Source organism: Cavia porcellus, unplaced genomic scaffold, assembly GCF_034190915.1.
Source record: "Cavia porcellus strain 051 isolate PalLab524CR breed Dunkin Hartley unplaced genomic scaffold, mCavPor4.1 scaffold_6, whole genome shotgun sequence".
NCBI lineage: Eukaryota > Metazoa > Chordata > Mammalia > Rodentia > Caviidae > Cavia > Cavia porcellus.
The window spans coordinates 102,040,964-102,061,533 of NW_026947489.1; the positions used below are offsets into that span (position 1 = coordinate 102,040,964).

General features: G+C 33.8%; 1 protein-coding gene across 4 annotated transcripts in view; it reads right to left on the reverse strand.

Moving 5' to 3' along the window:
* Usp47 (ubiquitin specific peptidase 47) overlaps positions 1–20,570 on the reverse strand; it is a 100,100-nt gene that overhangs the window by 16,545 nt on the left and 62,985 nt on the right. For all 4 annotated transcript variants that reach the window (XM_013148076.3, XM_003465756.5, XM_013148075.3 and 1 more), the window contains 11 exons: positions 19,693–19,788; positions 19,453–19,605; positions 15,718–15,885; positions 10,643–10,774; positions 10,299–10,375; positions 9,645–9,700; positions 6,768–6,880; positions 5,779–5,883; positions 4,755–4,962; positions 2,555–2,670; positions 449–568 (listed from right to left, as the gene is read on the reverse strand). In XM_013148076.3, the coding sequence (XP_013003530.1) occupies positions 449–568; positions 2,555–2,670; positions 4,755–4,962; positions 5,779–5,883; positions 6,768–6,880; positions 9,645–9,700; positions 10,299–10,375; positions 10,643–10,774; positions 15,718–15,885; positions 19,453–19,605; positions 19,693–19,788 (1,344 nt within the window). The remainder of the gene's footprint in view (positions 1–448; positions 569–2,554; positions 2,671–4,754; positions 4,963–5,778; positions 5,884–6,767; positions 6,881–9,644; positions 9,701–10,298; positions 10,376–10,642; positions 10,775–15,717; positions 15,886–19,452; positions 19,606–19,692; positions 19,789–20,570) is intronic.

The following is a 20,570-nucleotide window of genomic DNA, read 5'->3' on the forward strand; positions in this document are numbered from 1 at the left end:
TAAACGAAAATAGAAAAGGTGACACTAGGCATGTCTGGTTCTGAGTATGAAGTTCTGTCTTCCGGGAGAAGTGTAAGGGTGAACTAAGTGCACAAGACATGTCTACCCACGAGGTGAGGCTTCACCAACAAAGCAGGGCTCATGAGGGCTCTAAATCAATGCAGCGGTGAACTAACGCTCCCCGTTGGCACAATGTGAACAAAGTTAAGAGGAGGAAGAACAGCAAGCCTGTTACGGAGGATAGAAAGAAGCCTGCTTTGGCTTGATTTCAGAGGAAGGCAATTACTGGGAGACTTTGGGTAATTTAAATTTGTTAATTTAAAAGGTCAGTTCCAGACAGATGGTGGAGAGTCTAGAGGCCAGGCTAATAAAGTGGTTATTAAGGCATTTTGAGCTTAACTGCATAAATTATGAGCACAGAAAATCGCAATGAAAATATAAAACATACCTTGTTACTTCTAAAAAAACCTTCAGCTTTCAGAGTTTTAGTGGGCATATTGAGGAGACGCAAATCATTATAGCAGCGTTCCAGCACTATTCTCATTGTTTCAGCAGGTAAATGGATGGCCTACAATGAAAGCAATTTAATTAAGAAAGTACTCTTTCAAAAGCACTTCTGCCCGATTAGAAACATGGGGCAAACACAGTGCTGAGTTCTCAGAAGTATAAGAAGAAAATTAAGAGAATAATTTTAGTAGAGCTTTTAAAATTTTGAGAGAACCCAAGGCAAAAAATATCAGTCGCATCCATTAATTATGCTATAAATTAGGAGACTGAAGTATCATCTATACATACATGCTCTGAAACTATTTTAAAGGTTAAAATTTTTCACGAAAGACCCTATTACTTTCACAATTATCACTTAGATAAGGTGATATGACTCCAAGGAATTCAGTGTCCAAGAACTGATTTCAAACCAACACTATTAAACTTTTTGGACTATGGTAGGCTCTACTGCAGTCTATGAATAGTTGTTAATGCTTTTAAGTAAATGAGATCAAACTAGTAGCAAGTTATTCTGAAGTTCTACATCCTTAATTTGTGGACTCTTGAGTTTCATATGAAATGAACCCATAAAAATTATTTACAAATTATTTATAAATAAAAAGCAATTTATTTTCAATACAACTAATAATTATGAAGACTAAATTATATAATCTTATTAAACAATAAAATATTGTATTTGTTGACACAATTTTTGTAACTGCATTTATTCTCTAAACATATTTTTCTCCCAGTAAGAGTATTAGCTTCATTAGGGAAAGGACTAAAGTATGTGCCTGTGTTTCTGAATTGTTAGGACTTCTATCTAGATATCCTCCCAAGGCCTCATGCAGTCCTAGATGGGATTTTTGGAGGTGGCTGGATCTAGGGTATGTGATACTGAGATCAAGGATGTGAAGCTGGGATTGACTCATGGTGTGATGCTAGGCTTAAGGGTGTTGAGCGACACCTGCCCTAATGGCAGGTGGCCTGGATAAAATATAAGGGATAGAAAGAGGGCTGCTTGTCACTGTTTGCTACATCACTGCTGGTTACCTTCTGCCTGCCCCAGTTTGCAAGGACTGTTTCTCCTCTGTGATGCCCCTCTCTCATGCTGTCCTCCGTGGGAGGCAGTCAATTATGGACCAAAACCTCTACAAACTGTAAGCTAATAGATAAACCTTTCCTTCTTATCTTTGGGTACCAGGTATTTTGTCTCAGCAATGAGAAAAGAAAATAAGATATGTATCTATTCAGTACTTACACTCTAGACGAACTGAGTTTTGTTTTTTTTTTTTTTACCTCTGGGATTCCTATCTTTTAAATACATAAAGTAATCAATCAACATAGTAAGTACAAGCAATTTAATCATCAAATGACTTCACACCATGATTTGTTTCCTGGATATTACACTGACAAAAGTAGAAATGATTGTTGTTTTTTAAAACATAGTAATAACCACCAACTCTTACATGATACTTTGCAACTTTTTCACAAACATTTATAAATATGTACGACAAACCTATTTTGTGAGTGATAACACCCCTAGATGAGATAAAACACAAGACCATCATAAGTCCTAAGGCTGAAAATGGGATCCAACTTTTTGACTTAAAATTAGTGAACATCGGGCCTGGGGATTTAGCTCAGCGGCATAAGTGCCTGCCTTGCAAGCAGGCAGTCGTGGGTTTGATCCCCGGTACCGATAAAAAGGAAAAAGGCAAAAAAAAAAAAAAAAAAAAAAAAAAAAAAAAATTAGTGAACACTTTTCACTACACTGAGGATTCTTAACCTGAAGTTCAGGAATTTTGCAAAGTTTTGTCTGTTTGTGTGATTTAAGGTTCTATAAAGTATATGACCCTTGAAAGGATAATAAACATTTGACTGAAGTGGATTAGTCTCTTGGCCCAAGGACATTTGAATACTTTTAATAATATTTTTTACAGCTCAAAATTTCAGAATGGCCATGCATTCTTTATCACTAACTGGAACAATACAGCTAATGCTTCTCCACCTGACAGCTCTATTAACACTCCACTACTAATACCTGGGTAACAGTTTTAAAACTTACCTTTGAAATCAGTTGTTTGAATTCTGTAACTGTTTGATTTAAGTAAGCACGAACTGTTATAGGAGCAGCTACAGTTTCTGCCTTTAGATCAACAACATGAACTTTCACCATCACTTCTGTCACATTTGAAGATATAAAAACATAATTGGAGGTTAGCTTTTAAGATTATTTCACATGAGCATTGTGTTCTTAAACTGCTTCCAAGTAGAAGCAAAGATAATTTCTAATTATTAACATGGTCAGTGTACATTATATAGAGCACGTTAAGAACTTTACAACTGATCATAGTATAAGCAATACTATATACATAAATAGAAATGAGGCTAATAAGTTCTCCTAGATTATTCTTCAAATGTTAAACAGTACTCATTATAAAATATTTTGGATTCATGTACTACATATTACCACAAAAGTCAAAGTGATTTTTAAAAATATATGCTTTGTTTTCTCCTAAAATATAACATCAGTGCCAATTTTACTAAGTGCATTAAAAACATAAATCCAAAACTACAACCTTAAATATACAACTAGAGACTGTAAAACAAATACTAATGGTGTTAATACAGTACCCCAATTGCTTTTGAACAACCTTAATTAAACCACTCATAACTTCATTCATAATCTAAGATTCCTCGCCTCAAAATAATATTCTCTACATCTAATGGAAAATTCTGCATAAAAAGTGGTCTGGTGTATGTGTTTGTTTTGTTACTTAAATCTTTCATATTACAATTTTATCATTGCTTCTTGTTTTGTTTTTAGGAGACATTTATAACTAAATTTTTATTAAAATAAATGGTTTCAAAGTACTGGATCTAATAAATACTCTGTTTTAACCTGTATATGTCAACCCTCAGTTTTTCCTTCTGTGTTGATGATGTAAGTGACAAAATATTCTGAGATACTGATGAACAATGGACAGGATTAATCTTCCAATCTATAGTTGCATTTAGAGTTTTTTTTAAGAAAAAAATTGGCTTTAACACTTATATATGTTACATTTTAGTCATATTTTTTCTACCTAGCCCAAAAGTCCATCAAAGGGACTGTATATGAAAAAAAAGAATCCAACGGCACCACCATCTCGTTTCTACAGTCTTTTCTACACCTTGGAAGGCAGGGACCCTGGAAGAGTATTATGTAGTGGGTATAAGATATATGATCCTTTATGTATTTTGGAAAGAGCAGCCTTCATAAAATAAGGAGGTATATGGGATCAATAAAGGACAGTATTTGAAAGTGCATAATGAGGTTCACCTTTCAGGGATAAAAGTATACAGATCATTAAGACTGAATTCTGATTTACCACTGACACAAAGGAGACAGGAGGAGATAGGATCAAGATACAATGGTACGTTTTTTTTAAATTTTGTTTTGTTTTGTTTTTTTAGCTAGGCTTTCACTGTATAGCCCAGGATGGTGTCGAACTCGTGGAAATCCCAGTGCTAGGATTACAAGCATGTGCCACCATGCCGGTCAGAGTAATAAGAATTCTGTAACACTGGTTAAATATTTGGATTTTTCTTATATTTTTCAATGGTTTGCACACAGTGATTATTAGAAAACTCCAGATGAGAAAGGCCATGTTAGTTGCCTTTAGTTACTCTGGAGAAACCAGGGGCATGGTACTTCACTGTTCAAGTCAGTCTCAATGGAAAAAAAAGAAAAAAAAAAAAAGAAGAAGAAGAAGAAAAAAAAAACTTCAAATGTACCAAGTGAATGTGACAGATAATAATGAGCAAAAATGTCCCTGGGACCTGTAGAAGTAGAAAGGATGGTGAAAAATTAAAATGTTGGCAGCAACAGGGTTGAATCTATTTCTGAGACTTTATGGAAACGCACATTTTTTGCCTCAAGGTAGTAGGAGCGGGGAAGGGACTGATTCATTGCTTTACAGCAGAGCATATAGGACCATTCAGTACCAACAATCCAGTACTACATACTAGAGGAGAAAAACTTCACTGCCTCACTGAAGATTATAAACCAGAAGTTTTGTTCCTGCGCCTTTCATTAGAATTCTGTACATAGCTCTTTGCAAGTAATCTAGAACTTTATTCCAAGCCTGTTGCTGAGTACTTCCCAACCTATCAAAATTATTCTACATTATCAGACACATAAAATATTTACAATATATTCATTTCAAAAATTTTATCATGAAAATTTTAAACCCAGTATAACTCAACAGTATAAAATCACCTACCTCCTGGTTTATAAGACTGGAAAACTTGATCAGGCTTTCTTGTCTCCAACAGCAGATCAAACATATATGTTGATTTGACTCCACCTAGCAGAAGTCCCATTGGTGTATCTTCTTCCCCTTCATATGATCGTTCTAGGTAATCATGAAACTCATCATATTTAACTAGGCGACAGCAATCTAGAGGTATTACCTCTTCTAAATCCATCATCTAAAAGAAAAACAACCCCAATAGCAAGAGAAAAAAAATATATATAGTGTTTTAGTTTGGTGCATAATATCCCTACCAATACGTCCTAACGAACAATAAAATCTATGTATTTATGACTTACACCAAAGACATAAAAGTTAAAGAGATGACTTAAAAATTATTTTTAAATAACCATGTATCATTATTTTCAAATCATACAAGTGAAGCACTAAACGTATCTTAAAGACATTTTTACTTTAAAAAAGATACTCTAAACTTTAGATGGACTCAAAATTAACACATGATAATGTATTGCTCTATAATTACTCAGCTAGAAATGTAAGGGGAAATCAGCCACACAGACCATGTACCTTGTTTTTTAATGTAATTTGGAACAGAATTGGTAACTCATGTATATAGTAACATCACACTAGTTACAGGAGGGTATCTTATACCTACTACAAACACTACAGATTCTATGCCTGCCAAAGGACACCACATACTTCTACAAACATGTGTTTTCTCTGGTATCTATAATGCCTCATGGAGAAGGCATTAGATAAATATTTGGTAAATGAATAAGATGAAAAAGTAACTATTTTGTTTCTGACTTTAGTTCTGGTATATAGAAAACCTAACTGGCTTTCCTAGTGAAGAAGTTTTAAAAACTGAGCATGTTCCCAAGGGAAGTAAGAGAGATACAAATTTAATAGGCTATCAAGTTTATTGTCAATGCTTATATTACTATTAAATATAATAAAAACTCAGGAAATCATCACACTGTTAAATGCACTAGATTAATAAAAATGGAATAACCAATAATCCAATTGAACATACCTTATAAGCCATTTCAACTGCTTCCTTTAATGTCTTATCTTTATGAACTTCCAATTTATTTTCCATCATTACTTGTTTCACAGGATGCAAACAGAATAATTTTATCTAGAAAATGTAAAACCATTACCAACTCAGCAGGCCAGGAGTTAAAGCTTAATTCTTTTGTATGTGATTTTTTCCTAACAGTCTAAATACTATAATTTTAAAAAATTATAGTATTTTGGGATTATTTTGTCTATATTTTTGTCTATATTTTAAAAAATTATAGTATTTTGTGATTATTTTGTCTGTATTTTTCATTTAATGAAACTATCTCTTTGAAAGCATATATCGTAATTTATGTAGTCATTTCCTTCTTGATATACATTTAAGCTGTTTGCAATTTCTTCCTAGTTTAGAAAACGCTGTGATGAATATGTTTGTGGCCAAAATTTTTGCAGTATCCATGATGATTAGGTAATATTGTGTAAGATAAGTTATATAAGAATGTGACTCTGCTCAAGGTTTTTCATAAACATTACTCAATTTTTGTTCAGAAATGCTTTGTTCTTTATTTGCTTGCACATTCTAGACAAGTACCCTAACCATAAAGCTACGGTACTGATCCTTTTTAATTTTAAGACAGAGTCTTGCTAAGTTGCCACACCTGGTCCCTAACTTTGATTCTCCTGCCTTAGCCTCCAAGCATTGGGGACTGCAGATGTCCACCAACATGTCTGGCTGATTTACTCTTCTTTAATAGGATATGAGAATGCCCTTCTCCCTGCAGCCTTGCCATCATCGAACATTGTTGCTCTATTTTACTAGGTGTTTAAACATCAAATCAAATCAAAATTTATTTCTGAGGGCTATTCATTTATGCTACTTAAATGGTCCTGATAGTGAAACTGTCTATAGAATCAATTAAATAGTTAATGAAAATTATAGTTAACTTTAATGGCAAATTTACATGGCACTTTTCAATTAAAAATATAATTATGTAATCTAACCTTGCATGTATTACGCTCAATTTCTCGTTGCCTCTTTTCTTGCTCTTCCAATTCTCTCTCTCTCTGCACCAAGTTTTTAATGTGTTCAGGGTATTCATCCACTTCTAGAAATTCTATTAATAATGAAAACAGGAAAGACAGTGTCACTGAAATTGGGCTTCCTTTGGTCATTCTGTCCTACTATGCTCCTACGGTACACCCTGATAATTAGAGAGTTCATGGATATACAGTCCAGTTACCTTCTACCAACCTGGAACATGACCTGCGAGGCGGAAGTGAAAAGACAGTAATAACAGCGTGCTCACGTCGCATATTTTTAAAAGCCACATACTGATCTAAAATGAATCCTGACTTCAGAACTCAAGTATGTAGACTGAGATTTTAGAATAAAAAAGACACTACCAAGCTTGAAAATAAAATCCTTTCTGATTTAAAATTTTGCCATCACCACTCAATTGTATGCATCACCTTGGGCAAGTTTACTTCTCCACCCCTAGGCTTTTAGGTTCCTAATTAGCACCTATTATATAAAGTTACTCCCTGGGATATAAAATAATGTAAAAAATTCAACTGCTACTGTTACTACTACAAATCCTACTCATTTGTTACTATTCTCTTAATTATCTTTTAGGTGCCTTCCAACCAAAGAAGACCAAGTCACAAAACTGGTAACTTCAGCTATTACATTTCTTTATACTGTCAATATCCACTTAAATACAAAAAAGTAATTATCACTTCTGACGATACTTTACACACAGGAAAATAGTTTATATATTCACAATATTATGTGAAGTAACTCAGACACACAAACTTAAATATCACATGGTTTCTCTTCTATGAAAAACGCAATATATATATATATATATATATATATATATATATATATAGTACAAAATGAAAGATAATAGGAAAAGGAAAAAAAGGCTTTGTAATCCAGTATAGACAATGGTAGAAGCATATCTGACTTAGTGCACTTGTCGTACACGTTTTTGTATTCTTTGGCCTATTCATCTGGTTTTCAATCTGTATTCATGATAATTAACTTCATAAGGCCTTAGACGATAAACAAATGAAAAGCGTTGCTGCAGAAGTAGAAGCAGGGTAGAAGGAGGGGAAAAGAAGGGAATATGTTATGTACATGTAGCAGTCACCTGCAGTGAGTACAAACATGTACTAATGTAAGTAAAAAGATCAGCAAAATGAATTACTTTAAGAATGTTTTTCTTACATGTGAACCAAACTGTAAGTAACAATATGAGGCCATGACACTGTTTAATAATTTCAATTATTATTTAATATTAAATGAGAACAAGGATAGCAACAGAATCATTTCTTTGAGGGAAATAATGGTTCACTGTTTTGTTTTGTGGGTTTTTTTGGTACTAGGAATTGAACTAAACACTATGTGCTTGTCAGCCAGCTGCTGTGCCATTGAGCTATGGCCCAGGCCCAGTTCACTGTTTCTAGAAATGAGTTTGCATTTTAAAATATTTCCTATCATATCACATAGCGCCCTCTGGTGCTTCATCTTTGGAATTAGATAAAGGCTCAATTTTGCACTATTGGAAGGCTGAGCCACACAGGACATATAAATTACAATCCTGGTTCTGCCTTTAGGTAGTTATGACCGGAAACATATTGATATACAGTTTCTTATAATACAGTAAGAATGATCAAATCTGTTAGGTCTCTGTTCGAAATGAATTGTTATAATTTCCATCTATTTTTTCTCAGTTAAGTCTACAGTAAATTACTAAATGACTATGTGACAGATCCTAGAATTATAGCTTTGTTGAAAAGCTATAAGGTTATAAGCCTTGCAGCAACTAAATCCATAATGAGAGCTCACAAAAATATGAACAAAACACAACGCTTAAAATGGATTTACTAATAGTACGATAGTTTCTAAACAAAAGAAACTAATTATGAAAAGAATGAGCAAATGTATCATCTGTGTATGGATCTACTGTTTGTTAACAGATACACACACACTCTCTCTCCTTTTTTTTTTTTTTTTTTGGTACTGGGGATTGATCTCCCAACCTCACACTTGCCAAGTAGGCACTTATGCTACTGAGTTAAATCTCCGGCCCAACACACCCCTATTTATATTTCTATATGAATCTGTCAGAATTAGCAAGAACAAAATGGTCATTTTTAAAAGCCATAATTATCCCCCTCCAAAAACAGGAAAAAAGAAAAGAAAAGGGACAAACAAATATGCATTTCATACTCAGGATTATTTCTGGTATTCTTAATAAAATTAGCATAATAAAGAGTGCATACTTGAGTCATAAAGTACTGATTCTAAGTAAGGAAGTAAACAGATACACTTCACTCTCTAAAAATATTTCTATAGTATTTCAGGTCTTCTGGGGTCCTCATTCAGAGTATTTGGATACTCATTTAAGTGAAAAGCTTTAAATTGAAAAAGTAATAGCTAAATTGGAGATAGGATACTAAATGTTTAAAATGTTATCTTATGTTATAAGACAACTCTATAAAACATTATTATTTCTACTTTACAGATGTAGAAAGAAAAGTTAAATAATAACTTGTTCTAGGACACATAATTATGACAACCATACAGGTCTAAATTATCACTGTAGAAAATTTCACAAAGTATCATTTTACTGCAAATAAATATATTTAATTTAAGGAAGACTTTCTACTTCTCTCATGTATTAAAGAAAGACAATATTTTTCTAAGTATTTTTACCACTGTTATTTTATATAAGACTTTATAATGAATTCTTTCATGCATTCAAAAATCCAAATTGGTCTATCATTTAGAAGTAGTTATCTGAGTTTGCAAAATTTCCAAAAGAAATTAATTTACAATATGAATTAAAATCAATGAACTGTAAGTTAACATACTTGCATTTCTTGTTGGATCCTTCAGCCTATATATCAGCATATATGCATTTGTTGAGCTAGTAGAAATATAAAAAGATTAATAGGGACAAAAGCTAGATTCCATTACTAAGCATCAAATATTTATTTAAAACTGTGTGGTTTATTCCTTCAAACAATCAGAAAGTCATGCCACTGTTCAGGCACACACTGAAATTTAAAATACTCCAGACAGAAATGGAATTTCTTGTATTTAACGACACATTTAGGAAACAATTCTTTATATACTCTTGATAACGTAATAGTTTTCAACAAAACTGTACCACAATTACAGTAACAGTTACGTCAGAATCAGCAGACTTTTTCTGAAAGGGGGTAGATAGAAAAAAATATCTTAGGCTTTGCAGGCCAGATTGTCTGTGTTGCAACTATTCACCTATGTTGTTAAAAGCATTAACACAAACAATATAAATAAATGATTCCATCAGTGTTCCAATAAAACTTTATTAAAATCTGCAGATGGGCTACATTTGGTCTATGAGGCAGTGTGCTGACTGTTAAATCTTTGGTGATATAAAACAGAGGTGATTTAAAACCAGATATAAAACTGGAGATATAAAACAGAGAGGTTACAATTCATTCTAACTTGTGAACACTAAAAATTAGGAAATTATGTACCTTGCAAAAGCACTGGAATAATATCCTCTGCTTCCTGATGATCCACCATGTGTTTTCTTAATGTCTTCTTGCGTTATCTAAAAAGTTGGTACATTTTTTTTTTTTTTTTGGTAAAATCTGTGACACTATTTAGCATCAACATGTAATCCAATCTGTTAACTTTGCAGTTAAATGCTACATAAGATATTCAAGACAGATCAGATATCAATTCACAAAATTTAATCAGTCAGTGGCTGCTTTCCACTCAGTCAATTCTAATGTCCCTGAACTCACAAGAAGCACGAGTTGATTCAGAAACATTCTTACTAATGTCCTTCAAACTAATCTGTTAAAAGCCACCTTACCCTGCTGACATGCTGATCGTTGAAGCTGTACCACTGCTCATCACTGAAAGACTTTATGCAAGCATAATAATGACCACCGGCCGCACTTCCTGAATGAACCATAACAGAGAAGAGCTCGTAGATCAAGGAATTCTAAGGGATAAATAAATAAATAAATAAATAAGTAAATAAAAAGTAATTCAGGAGAGGAAATCTATAAAAGCCTTATTTGCCTATTTCCTATTCTCTACTAACACATAATAAAGTAACATGATAGCTGTCTTACACATTAGAGGTCACTTTTTCAATTAAAATGACAAGCCACCAAAAACAAACAAACTCAAGTTTCATCCAGTCTACTCTTTCATATTTTAATTATGGTATACCCTGTTTTGGAAAGATACATTTCTATAAACTTATTTAAGTAACATAAAATTTTAGAAGCATGGGCCCAAAACAAGCTGTTTGAATATGCAAGATCAAGAAATCTCATATCAAAAAAAATCAAATATACTTCCTGTTTCCTATACAAACAGAAATGCCAAACAATACAGTTACTTAAAACATCTTCTAATGTATTTGTACAATATCTGTGATACAGTAATTTATCTATGATCTGTCAATTTAGTGTCTCATTTATATTAAGAATGAATACTGAATTATACTATAGCTATAATAAGTTAAAACTGTGTCTTGTCAAATACTTCAATGCTTGGAACTAAAGACTATTTTAAGCAAACCAAGTATTTCTTAAAAAAAAAAACAGGAATGAAGAGATTTATTTTAAAAAAGAGGTGATTTACAAGTGACATGTTTTTATATTTAGTTTGAAAGCCTAGGTACTTCACAGCTCCTATGAGACTCTGAGATACTAGAGATCCTGTGGACCAGTAATTCTGTCACGGAGGAGATGGAGAGAAAAATATAAAAGAGACAGTAAGAAAGTTAAAAAGGAATTGACTCAAAAAGTTTCTCTAGTGGTAACAAGCAAGTTGTATTTTAGTCATTTTTCTATGAGAACCGGAGTTTCGCTTCTTTATTTCCCACTTCCCATGCTGGAGATCAAACCCAAAAGCATGCACACACATAGGGCCCTCCACCCCTAAGGAGCATCCCCTCCTCCTGTCCCCCTACCCTCCTCTAAAACCAGCCATCCCTCTGTGCTTTAGTTTTTGATTAAAAAGCATTTGAGCCTCAAGGTATTTTAGTGTATCTTAACTTTAAATTGAAATTTATAGTTAAATGGAGAAACTTCTAGTACAAATTCTGAAAACTTCCTTATGTTGTTCACTTTATTCCTAAAACTAAAATTAAGCAGTGATAGGAAATTTTAGAATTCATCTGCAGTCCTTTAAAGCACTGAACAAATTATGAAGCATGGAACGTCAATATTAAAATGTTTTGAGTGTAATAAATAAATATTTCATCATAATTAGCAAAGCCAGAAAAAAAGTGTTTCCTTAGAAATTTCTTGAGGTAGCAACTTCTAGATAACAACAGCAGTAGATTCACAGGACTGAATCACCTTCTAAATTACAACTGTGTATGTCTCATTATAAACAAAATATTCTACACGAAAGACTAACAATTTTAGTGTCAAATAATAAAGTAATTACTAAGAAGTAGAAATGTAGCTGTTACTTCCTCCACATATGAGTAATTCATTAATAAAATTACATAAAAAATAGGTACAGGGTCACGCGTTTGTAATCCTTGCTACTTAGGCTGAAGCAGGTGGATCCCAAGTCCAAGATGAATCCTAGTAAGATCCAGTCTCAAAATAAAAGAAAAAAAATGGCTGGGCATATAACTCAGTTGTAGAGTGCCTCAGTACTGCAAACAAAGAAAATTCCACCACAGAATACACTTGCCATTTTTAAAAAAGTTTTAATATGGCCAAGAAAATAATGAAAAAGATATAAATCTTAAAACACAGTAGTCACAAACAATTACAAATTTGTAAATCTGAGTAGAACAGAAAGAATGCAGTTCAAATTCCTCCAAAAGGTAGCAACTGTTGGACACATGTATTGAATGATTTGCCCAAAGTGATATAGTTATTTAATTACAGTCAGAATTAAAATTGTTTATTTTACTCTCACTTGCAAGAATAAAAATGAAAATGCCAAGCTTTGGGACCATGTAGTCTCTGTCACAACTACTCAATACTGTCACAGCACTAAAAGCCATAGATGGTAAACGAAGAGTGGTGCACTTTACCAGCAACAGACCCAGAAGCCAAGAACATCAAACAAGATGAATAGCAATCTGCACTCTCAAAAAAAAAAAAAAAAAAACCACCCAAAACAAAAAACCTTAAAACAGATAATCTAGATTTAGGCATATCTTATTAAAGTTGTGCAAAAACAGAAAAACATTCAAGAGCTCCAGAAGAGAAGTAACACCATTTCTATGGAAGAAACAAGTTTTTGTTATTGAAATACAGTGAAATATTTAAAATGTTGGAAGAAAAATTATAGAATTCTATATTCAGAAAAATAATTCTTCAAAAGTGATAGAAAAAATCAGATGTAAGAGGAAAACTAGAAGGTTCACACATATGGAAATAAAACAACACACTCAAGCAAGTAATGGGTGAAAGAAATCACAAGAATAATTAGAAATTATCTCGACACAAATGGAAACAAAAACACAACCTATCAAAATGTACTGTATGCAAGAATTAGAAGTTTAAAGTAGTAAAAAGCTACATTACAAAAGAGAAAGAATTTCAAATAAAAAACCTAATTTCATACCTTAGAGAACTAGAAAAATAACAAACCAAAGTTAGCAAAAGAAAGGAACTAAAACTATCAGAGCAGAACAAACTAAATAAAGAATAGAAAAACAATAGAAAATTCAGTAAAACTATGAGCTGGTGTTTTGAAATGATTCATAAAATTAACACTCCCTTATCAAGACTAAGAAAAGTGAGGAGAGGGGGCTTAAGTAAAATTCAGAAATGAAAGCAGAGACATTGCTACTGATACTCTATAAATAAAGAAAATTTAAGTGACTGTCATGAACAATTATATATTAAAATGTGGATCGCTCAGAAGTGGATAAATTTGTCAAACATACAACTTGTGCAAGGATGATTAAAGAAAATCAGTCAGTGTGATAATCCACATTAAAACAACGAAAGACAAAATCCACATGACTGTCTCAATTGATACCACAACAGCATCTGAAAAAGTGCAAAATTCTTTCAAAATAAAAACTTAATGAACTGGGAAAAGGAAATTAACTCAACATATGAAAAGTCAACAATTAACGTCATACACGATGGTAAAAAAAAACCTGAAAGTTTTTTGTGATCAAAAATAAGACCAGGTTGTTCACTCTTAACCACTTCTATTTTATAGCCAGAGAAGTCAGGCAAAAAGAAATTAAAGGTATCCAAGTCAGTTTGGGACAAGTGAAATTATTCCCATTCACAGATGACAAGAACTTCTATGTAGAAAATCCCAAAGGTTAAGAAAACAAAAAACAACAACCCACTGTTAGAAATAACAAATGAATTTGGCACCAGGATCAGATGATTTCACCAGTAAATTCTATCAAACATTGTTTTCTTCCTTTTTTATTATATATATATTTCAGGACATAATGATTACATTCCCCAGGAGGAATTGGTACACGTACACAACACGTCTTAGTTCTTGTTATTTTCCCTTTCCTTCCCCTTCCTCCAAACACTTAATGTAGAAATAGTTTCAATTACCCAACAATAGAAGCAGAAGGAACACCCTTGCTAAAGTTTATATCTGGATGTCCTAGCAAAGCCCCATTTGCACTCAGAGGCAGGCTTGTGAAAGGTGATGAGACTATGGGGCATCATGGCTGCTTGCTGGTGCAGGCAGGGTCTGCTGGAAGAGGTGGGTCACTGCATACGTGACCTGGTGCATCCCCATCCCTGGCTCCTCCCTTAGCTCTCCCTGCTCGCTGTCCTCCACGGCATGAGCAGTTTTTCTCTGCTCAGGCCCTTCCTCCATGCTGCCTACCATGCAAGGACTGAAACTTTTGAAATGTGAGCCAAAATAAACCTCTGCTCATTTAAGTTGGGAGTGTCAGGTACTGTGTGTCAACCATAAGAAAGTAAGGCAAGCCATCTCATTGTCCGAGTTCAGCATTACCCAAACCAAGTAAGATACAAAAATGAAACACTATCGACCAATACTTTTCAACAGCAGTGAACCAGACACTGTGCAAAAGACTAACCAATCAAAGTCAGTCCTTCAATAAAGCAGAATACATTAATGTGGAAGAAATAGTTTGCTAAACCTTTACTTTCACAGGAATAAAGAAAAAGTTTCAATTCTATAGTTTTCAAATTACAATCTATGAAACTCGTTCAGTTTTCAAAGGTGCCTAAAAATTTTGAGAGCAAAGACTGAGGGCTTTGGTTTTCCTCTATCTAAAAAGATCAAGTGTTTACTGCTTCAAAAGTGTTCCTTGGGTAGAAATTTTAAACTAAAGACCCATTATTTTCATTTTTCTATATAAGAAAACTTAGGTGAGATATGTAAGTCAGAGACTTGCTGTGGTGTTCAAGGCTAACAGACTTGGTTTCCTGACTGCAGGGCACCCTTTGTATAAAGTCAGTCTATACATTTTTACGGTTCAGTCCTTCAAAAATTAATGTAAGTAGTTTTTTCCAAAGTTTAATTACCATCACACACACATGTAACCTACAGATAAGCACTATCTTCAAGAAGTCTTAATTTTCAAAAATGAAGTTTCTTGTTAATATTTATCAGTCACAGCAGTTACAGGATTATATAGAAGCTCAGAGATTATTTTCTCTTTCAATTAAAAATACAAGGAAGTCAGGCCTGGTGACAAGTTGAGCCCTGTCTGGACAATTTAGTGACTTTAGCAAGACCCTGCATCGAAATTAAAAATAATCAAAGGACTAAGGAGTGGCAGAGTATGAAGGTCTGAGGATCGATCCTAGCACCTCTGCGTCCGTCAAAAAAACCCAACACGGGGGCTGGGAGTGCTGCTTAGCAGCAGAGCGCTCACCAAGCATTGTGAAGCTGGGTTCAGTCTCCAGCACTGAAAGCAGAAACAAAGCCACCAAGTACAAAAGGTACCTTTTCAAGCCCAGGTTTTGAAATCTTTTCGGTTGCACTGCTGTTCTCAAGGCAGATCCCTTCATCAACACCATCGTCATTGGAGAAGTCATTGCTCATCTGGTCACTGTGACAGCTCCCTTCATTTTCTGCTCCACTGTCAGTGCAGCTTTCAGTCTGAGGGGATTTCTTTATAAAACATAATTATCTTCAGTCAGAAGTCAAACAGGAATAATATATTTACCAAAACTTTTTACCTATATATGCAAACATTTTCACAGTTTAACGTATTCTAATACAATTATCGTAAGTAAATTTATTTTATCATTGTCAGATCTGAAGTAAAATTAAACAAGCAAAAAAGTATTTTAAAAGCATTTTATTATGTCTTTAAATTTCTAATATTAATTCCACACTTTGGGGTTAATCCTAGAGGACTTATCCCCAGTGCATTATGGCAAATGGATGTCTCCCACATTCCTGAGTTTGACAATCTTAAATATGTTCATGTAACTACAGATATCTTCAGTGGTTTCATTTATACTTCTCCCCAGGCTATGCTAGTTCTGCCTTTGCTCGTTTCTGTCAACATCTTAATATTGATCATATAAAAGGGATACCTGATAATCCTCAAGGTCAAGGCATAGTTAAAAGGGCACATCTTTCCCTAAAACTCACTGTTGATAAAATAAAAAAGGGGGAATGGTACTCCACAAGAAGGACACCTAAAAATAGTCTATCTCATGCCTTATTCATCCTTAATTTTTTAAATTTGGATGCTTCTGGACAGTCAACAACCATGCGTTTTTGGCATGCTGAAACACAAAAGCAATTTGCTTCTTGTACTATGGAGAGACCCCCTGACTAATTCATAGCCTGGCCCTGACCCCGTTCTCATATGGGGACGAGGTTCAATAGGTGTTTACTCTGAACAAGACAGAGAGGCTAGATGGCTACCTGAGCGCCTTATAAAACAAGTAGACAGTTCTTCAGAGACCCCATGCAACGCCCGGGAATAATGTCATTTCCTGAGGCACAACCCCCTGTGCTCTTTTACAGATGACACAACTCCTCAGAGCCTTATGCTGCCTACTCAGCCTTTTCCTTGGACCGTACCACACCCATGGTGGATTTGGACCCCCGCCAAACAGACTACAACTGCTGACAGCCATGTACGGAACCCCCTGTGACTGCGGAAGAGGCTCTTTTTGGTCTGGAAGAACACAAACCAGCCAAATAGACTGCGGAAAAATGTTGCTTCTCTGTCAATCAGTCTGGTGTTATGTGACGAAAGCTCCAAGAAATAGAAGAACGACTTCAACAGCAATGACAACAAATGGCCGCTAACCCTTCTCCTCGATGTGTGTGAGGGGGGGAGCTTTTCCCTTACCTAGCGCCCCTTTTGGGTCCCCTAGCTGCCCTGTTGCTTCTCCTTTCTATAGGTCCTTATATTTTTCAGAGGATTATGACACTCATTAATAACCGGATAGAGGCATTTATGGCAAAGCCCATTCAGGTACACTATCACCAGCTTGAGATGTCATATCAACAAATGTACCGGAAAGGAATTCCCACAAGTGGCCCATATGCCGATGCGGCCTACCTGCCCTGGGGCAATGGACAGGAGTGATGCAGAAGTCTATCAAACTCCATTATGTTTGTTATAAGTAATATAAAATTACCACTTCTTTCAACAAATTCATTAAAGAGAACCTAACCCTTAAATTGCTTTCCTCTTGTTCTTAGATCCCAATAGAATACTATGTCTTCTGTTGAACACAAAGAACAATTCAGTGTATCACTGTTGTGTGCTATAGATAATTAGAAAAATGAGACATTGTTTCTATTCTAAATAACTTCAGTCTCTAGGAGGTAGAAATGTAACTTTTCCATGCTTTTCAGTTTTAAAATCACATTCTACAGATTTAACTTGAAGAACTCATCTTAGAAATTCCCAAACAACCCTCTCTTGCTTTCCTTTCACATTTTTCAAACATACCTAAAAATGTTCTTATTTAAACAGCTGAAAAATTCTCTAAAATGCAGGTTCTTGATGTAAGGCATGGTATAGAAGTTCCTGCACTGACTAAACAATAAACAGCAAGCACAAACATTTTTTGGTTAAAACTCTGTTATAGATATTGCATACCTCAAGAAACTTTGATTCAAGAAAAAATAGTGAAAACCAACATTGGAACTCTAAATTGAAAGAGATCATGTCTGAAATTTCTTCAGCGAAGCCAAAATATCCTTCCCTTAAGTTCTTATATCTAGAATAGTGGTGGTAAACCTATGACACATGTGCTACAGTGGCTTGTTATCACTGAATGCTCTAAAAGATTTGCCATTACTGACCTAGAACTTCAGTAAAAAAACCTGTCAAACATTAGGTTTCCTTCCTTTGGGAAAGACATCCCATTAGAAAAACACATTAAGCATATGTAGAAAAACTGATCTCTCATTTATATGTGAGTAGAAATTCTACAAAGATCTATTTTCTTTGAAAGAACCATAGTTTGGGGTAGACTTCCTAACCTTTTAAAATTTTATCTGGTCACAGATTCAACAGGTATCTACTTAATCTGACATCTTTTTATGACAGTTACAAAAAACCAATAATTATTCTTACTTTACAGACAATGAAAATAAATCCCAGAAAGCTTGCACAAATTGTCCAAGGTCAAGACGATAGCAAATAACAAGATAAGGATTTGAACCGACATATCGCTAGGGCCATAACATTTATCTCACATTGCCTCTTTCTTTAACAATATTATATAAAACTTGATGAATGTTTAAAATTATTTTTGAGATCTTGGGAAAAGGCAGTTTTTTATAGCTGTAATAGTCAGTTCTAATAAGAAAAAATGGTACTTTTTAGAAGAGTATCACTCTATAATAATTATGCTAAATGACTGTAAATATTTTATACAATAGAATCAGAAAAGCTTCCAAAACAATGGAGTATGATGTTATAAATCTGTCAGTGAATAAGACTCGAGGAAGCAGAGGATCCTGGCAGGTTGAGAGAAACTGAAGAGCATGTCAGGTTCATGTCAAAAATCTCAAAGTCAAACTATTTAAAGAACATTTCAAATTAAAAACAAACAACTAATTATAAAAGGAAAATAGACACAATGCCTAGTGCTTTCTATCTTTCTAACTTAGATAAGAGCTAGTAAACCTTAATGAGAATACCTCATATACTTTAATCCACAAAAAAGATTCTAAAACAAATACAAGAAATTAAGTCCACCCTAGACTCAGTTTGTTCATTTACTCATTCATATATATTTGTTCCATGGTTATATGTACCAGAAACACAGGCACAACTTACTAATACACAAGTTCTAATAACCAGGAAATTATGAAACTCTTTTCACAGTGTATCTAAGATATAGGGGCAAACAAGAATATTTGAGATATAATTTATAGTCAGGCAAAACTTATACAAAAGCTTTCCCTCCAAAACTCATATTGGTGTCTAATTTTGCTTCTAATAGAACTCAGCATTATAAAAGGAAAGGAAAAAACTTCCATCAAAATGCCAAGATAAATGGTATCTGTCTTCATTTATTTCAAACAGCTCTTTTAAAAACATGCAAACTAAGTGCTGGGGATTTAGCTCAGCAGCGTAAGCTCGCCTAGCAAGCATGAGGTCATGAGTTTGAACCCTAGTACCAAAAACAAAGAGGAAAAAAATATGCAAACTAAAGCAGATTACTATTTTATAATAAAAAAGTAACAGCTATTTACCTCATCTTCAACATCAATAAATATACTCATATCTAGCTCCTCTGGAAATGTCATCCGATCATTCAGTTTAATCCTATGCATCGTTGTATAATCAAAATCAAATCTTTTCAACTGTAATGTCAGCAGATAAGGAAAATGCAAAAAACGAAGGCCCTATGGAGAAACAAAAGAGGGAAGACTTTATTGAATAGTAAATATTATCGTAGATAATTAACTATTTAATCTCCTTATGATACTCACCTTTCTAGCATCACACTTCTTTTTACAACGTTCACAAAAATACTGATTTGGGCCATCCAAGATCTCTGGTTGAATAAATGCATGCAATGCTTCTTCCTAGTTAGAAAAATTGATTTGTAATTACTTAAAATACTATGTTAATGACAATGCCCTAAATATAAAAATAGCACAATTACCAAAACAGTTTTAAGTAGAATGGTTAGAAAATTAGAACCTTAAAATACAACAAACAAAAATAATCAACAGCAAAATAATGTTTCCACTATGAAAATTGAATTTAAAAAATTACTTCATTCTAAATGAATTTTGTCTCCACAGTACTGTACATTAGTATTTTACTTTTTCCTAGTTTTTACTGGTTTTACATGGTGGTGTTTGGTTAAATAAGCTAAAAGAAAGGTTCATGATCTTTACAGTAAAAAGTTATTCCACACTTCTCAGAAATGTAATTGAGTGTGTTACTAAACTTGTAGAAGAAGGCAATTTTGTACTATATAATATATAACACTGTACTGTATTGCAAATGATTCACACTATCCATAAGCTTGTAATCATACAGTTATCCTTATATCACTACAGTCAGGGTGAGTCAGCAATCCAGCACTGTATTAGTTACAAAGATAGAAAACCATTGTGTAGCCTTCTCACTGCACGTGAGATACTGCTTTATGGGAAAAGGTTGACCTAAGTACAACTATGTGCTTTTCTTTTCTGTGTTCAATTTTCAAACAAAAGCTAGAAATTCAGTATACATAGTGCAGAAGAACTGGTGAATATAAAGTTAATTTTTGATAAACAGATTTTCACAACTAAAAAATTAGTACAACATATACTGCATAATCTCAAGTTTCACCCAATTTTCTCTCTTTTCTTTATAC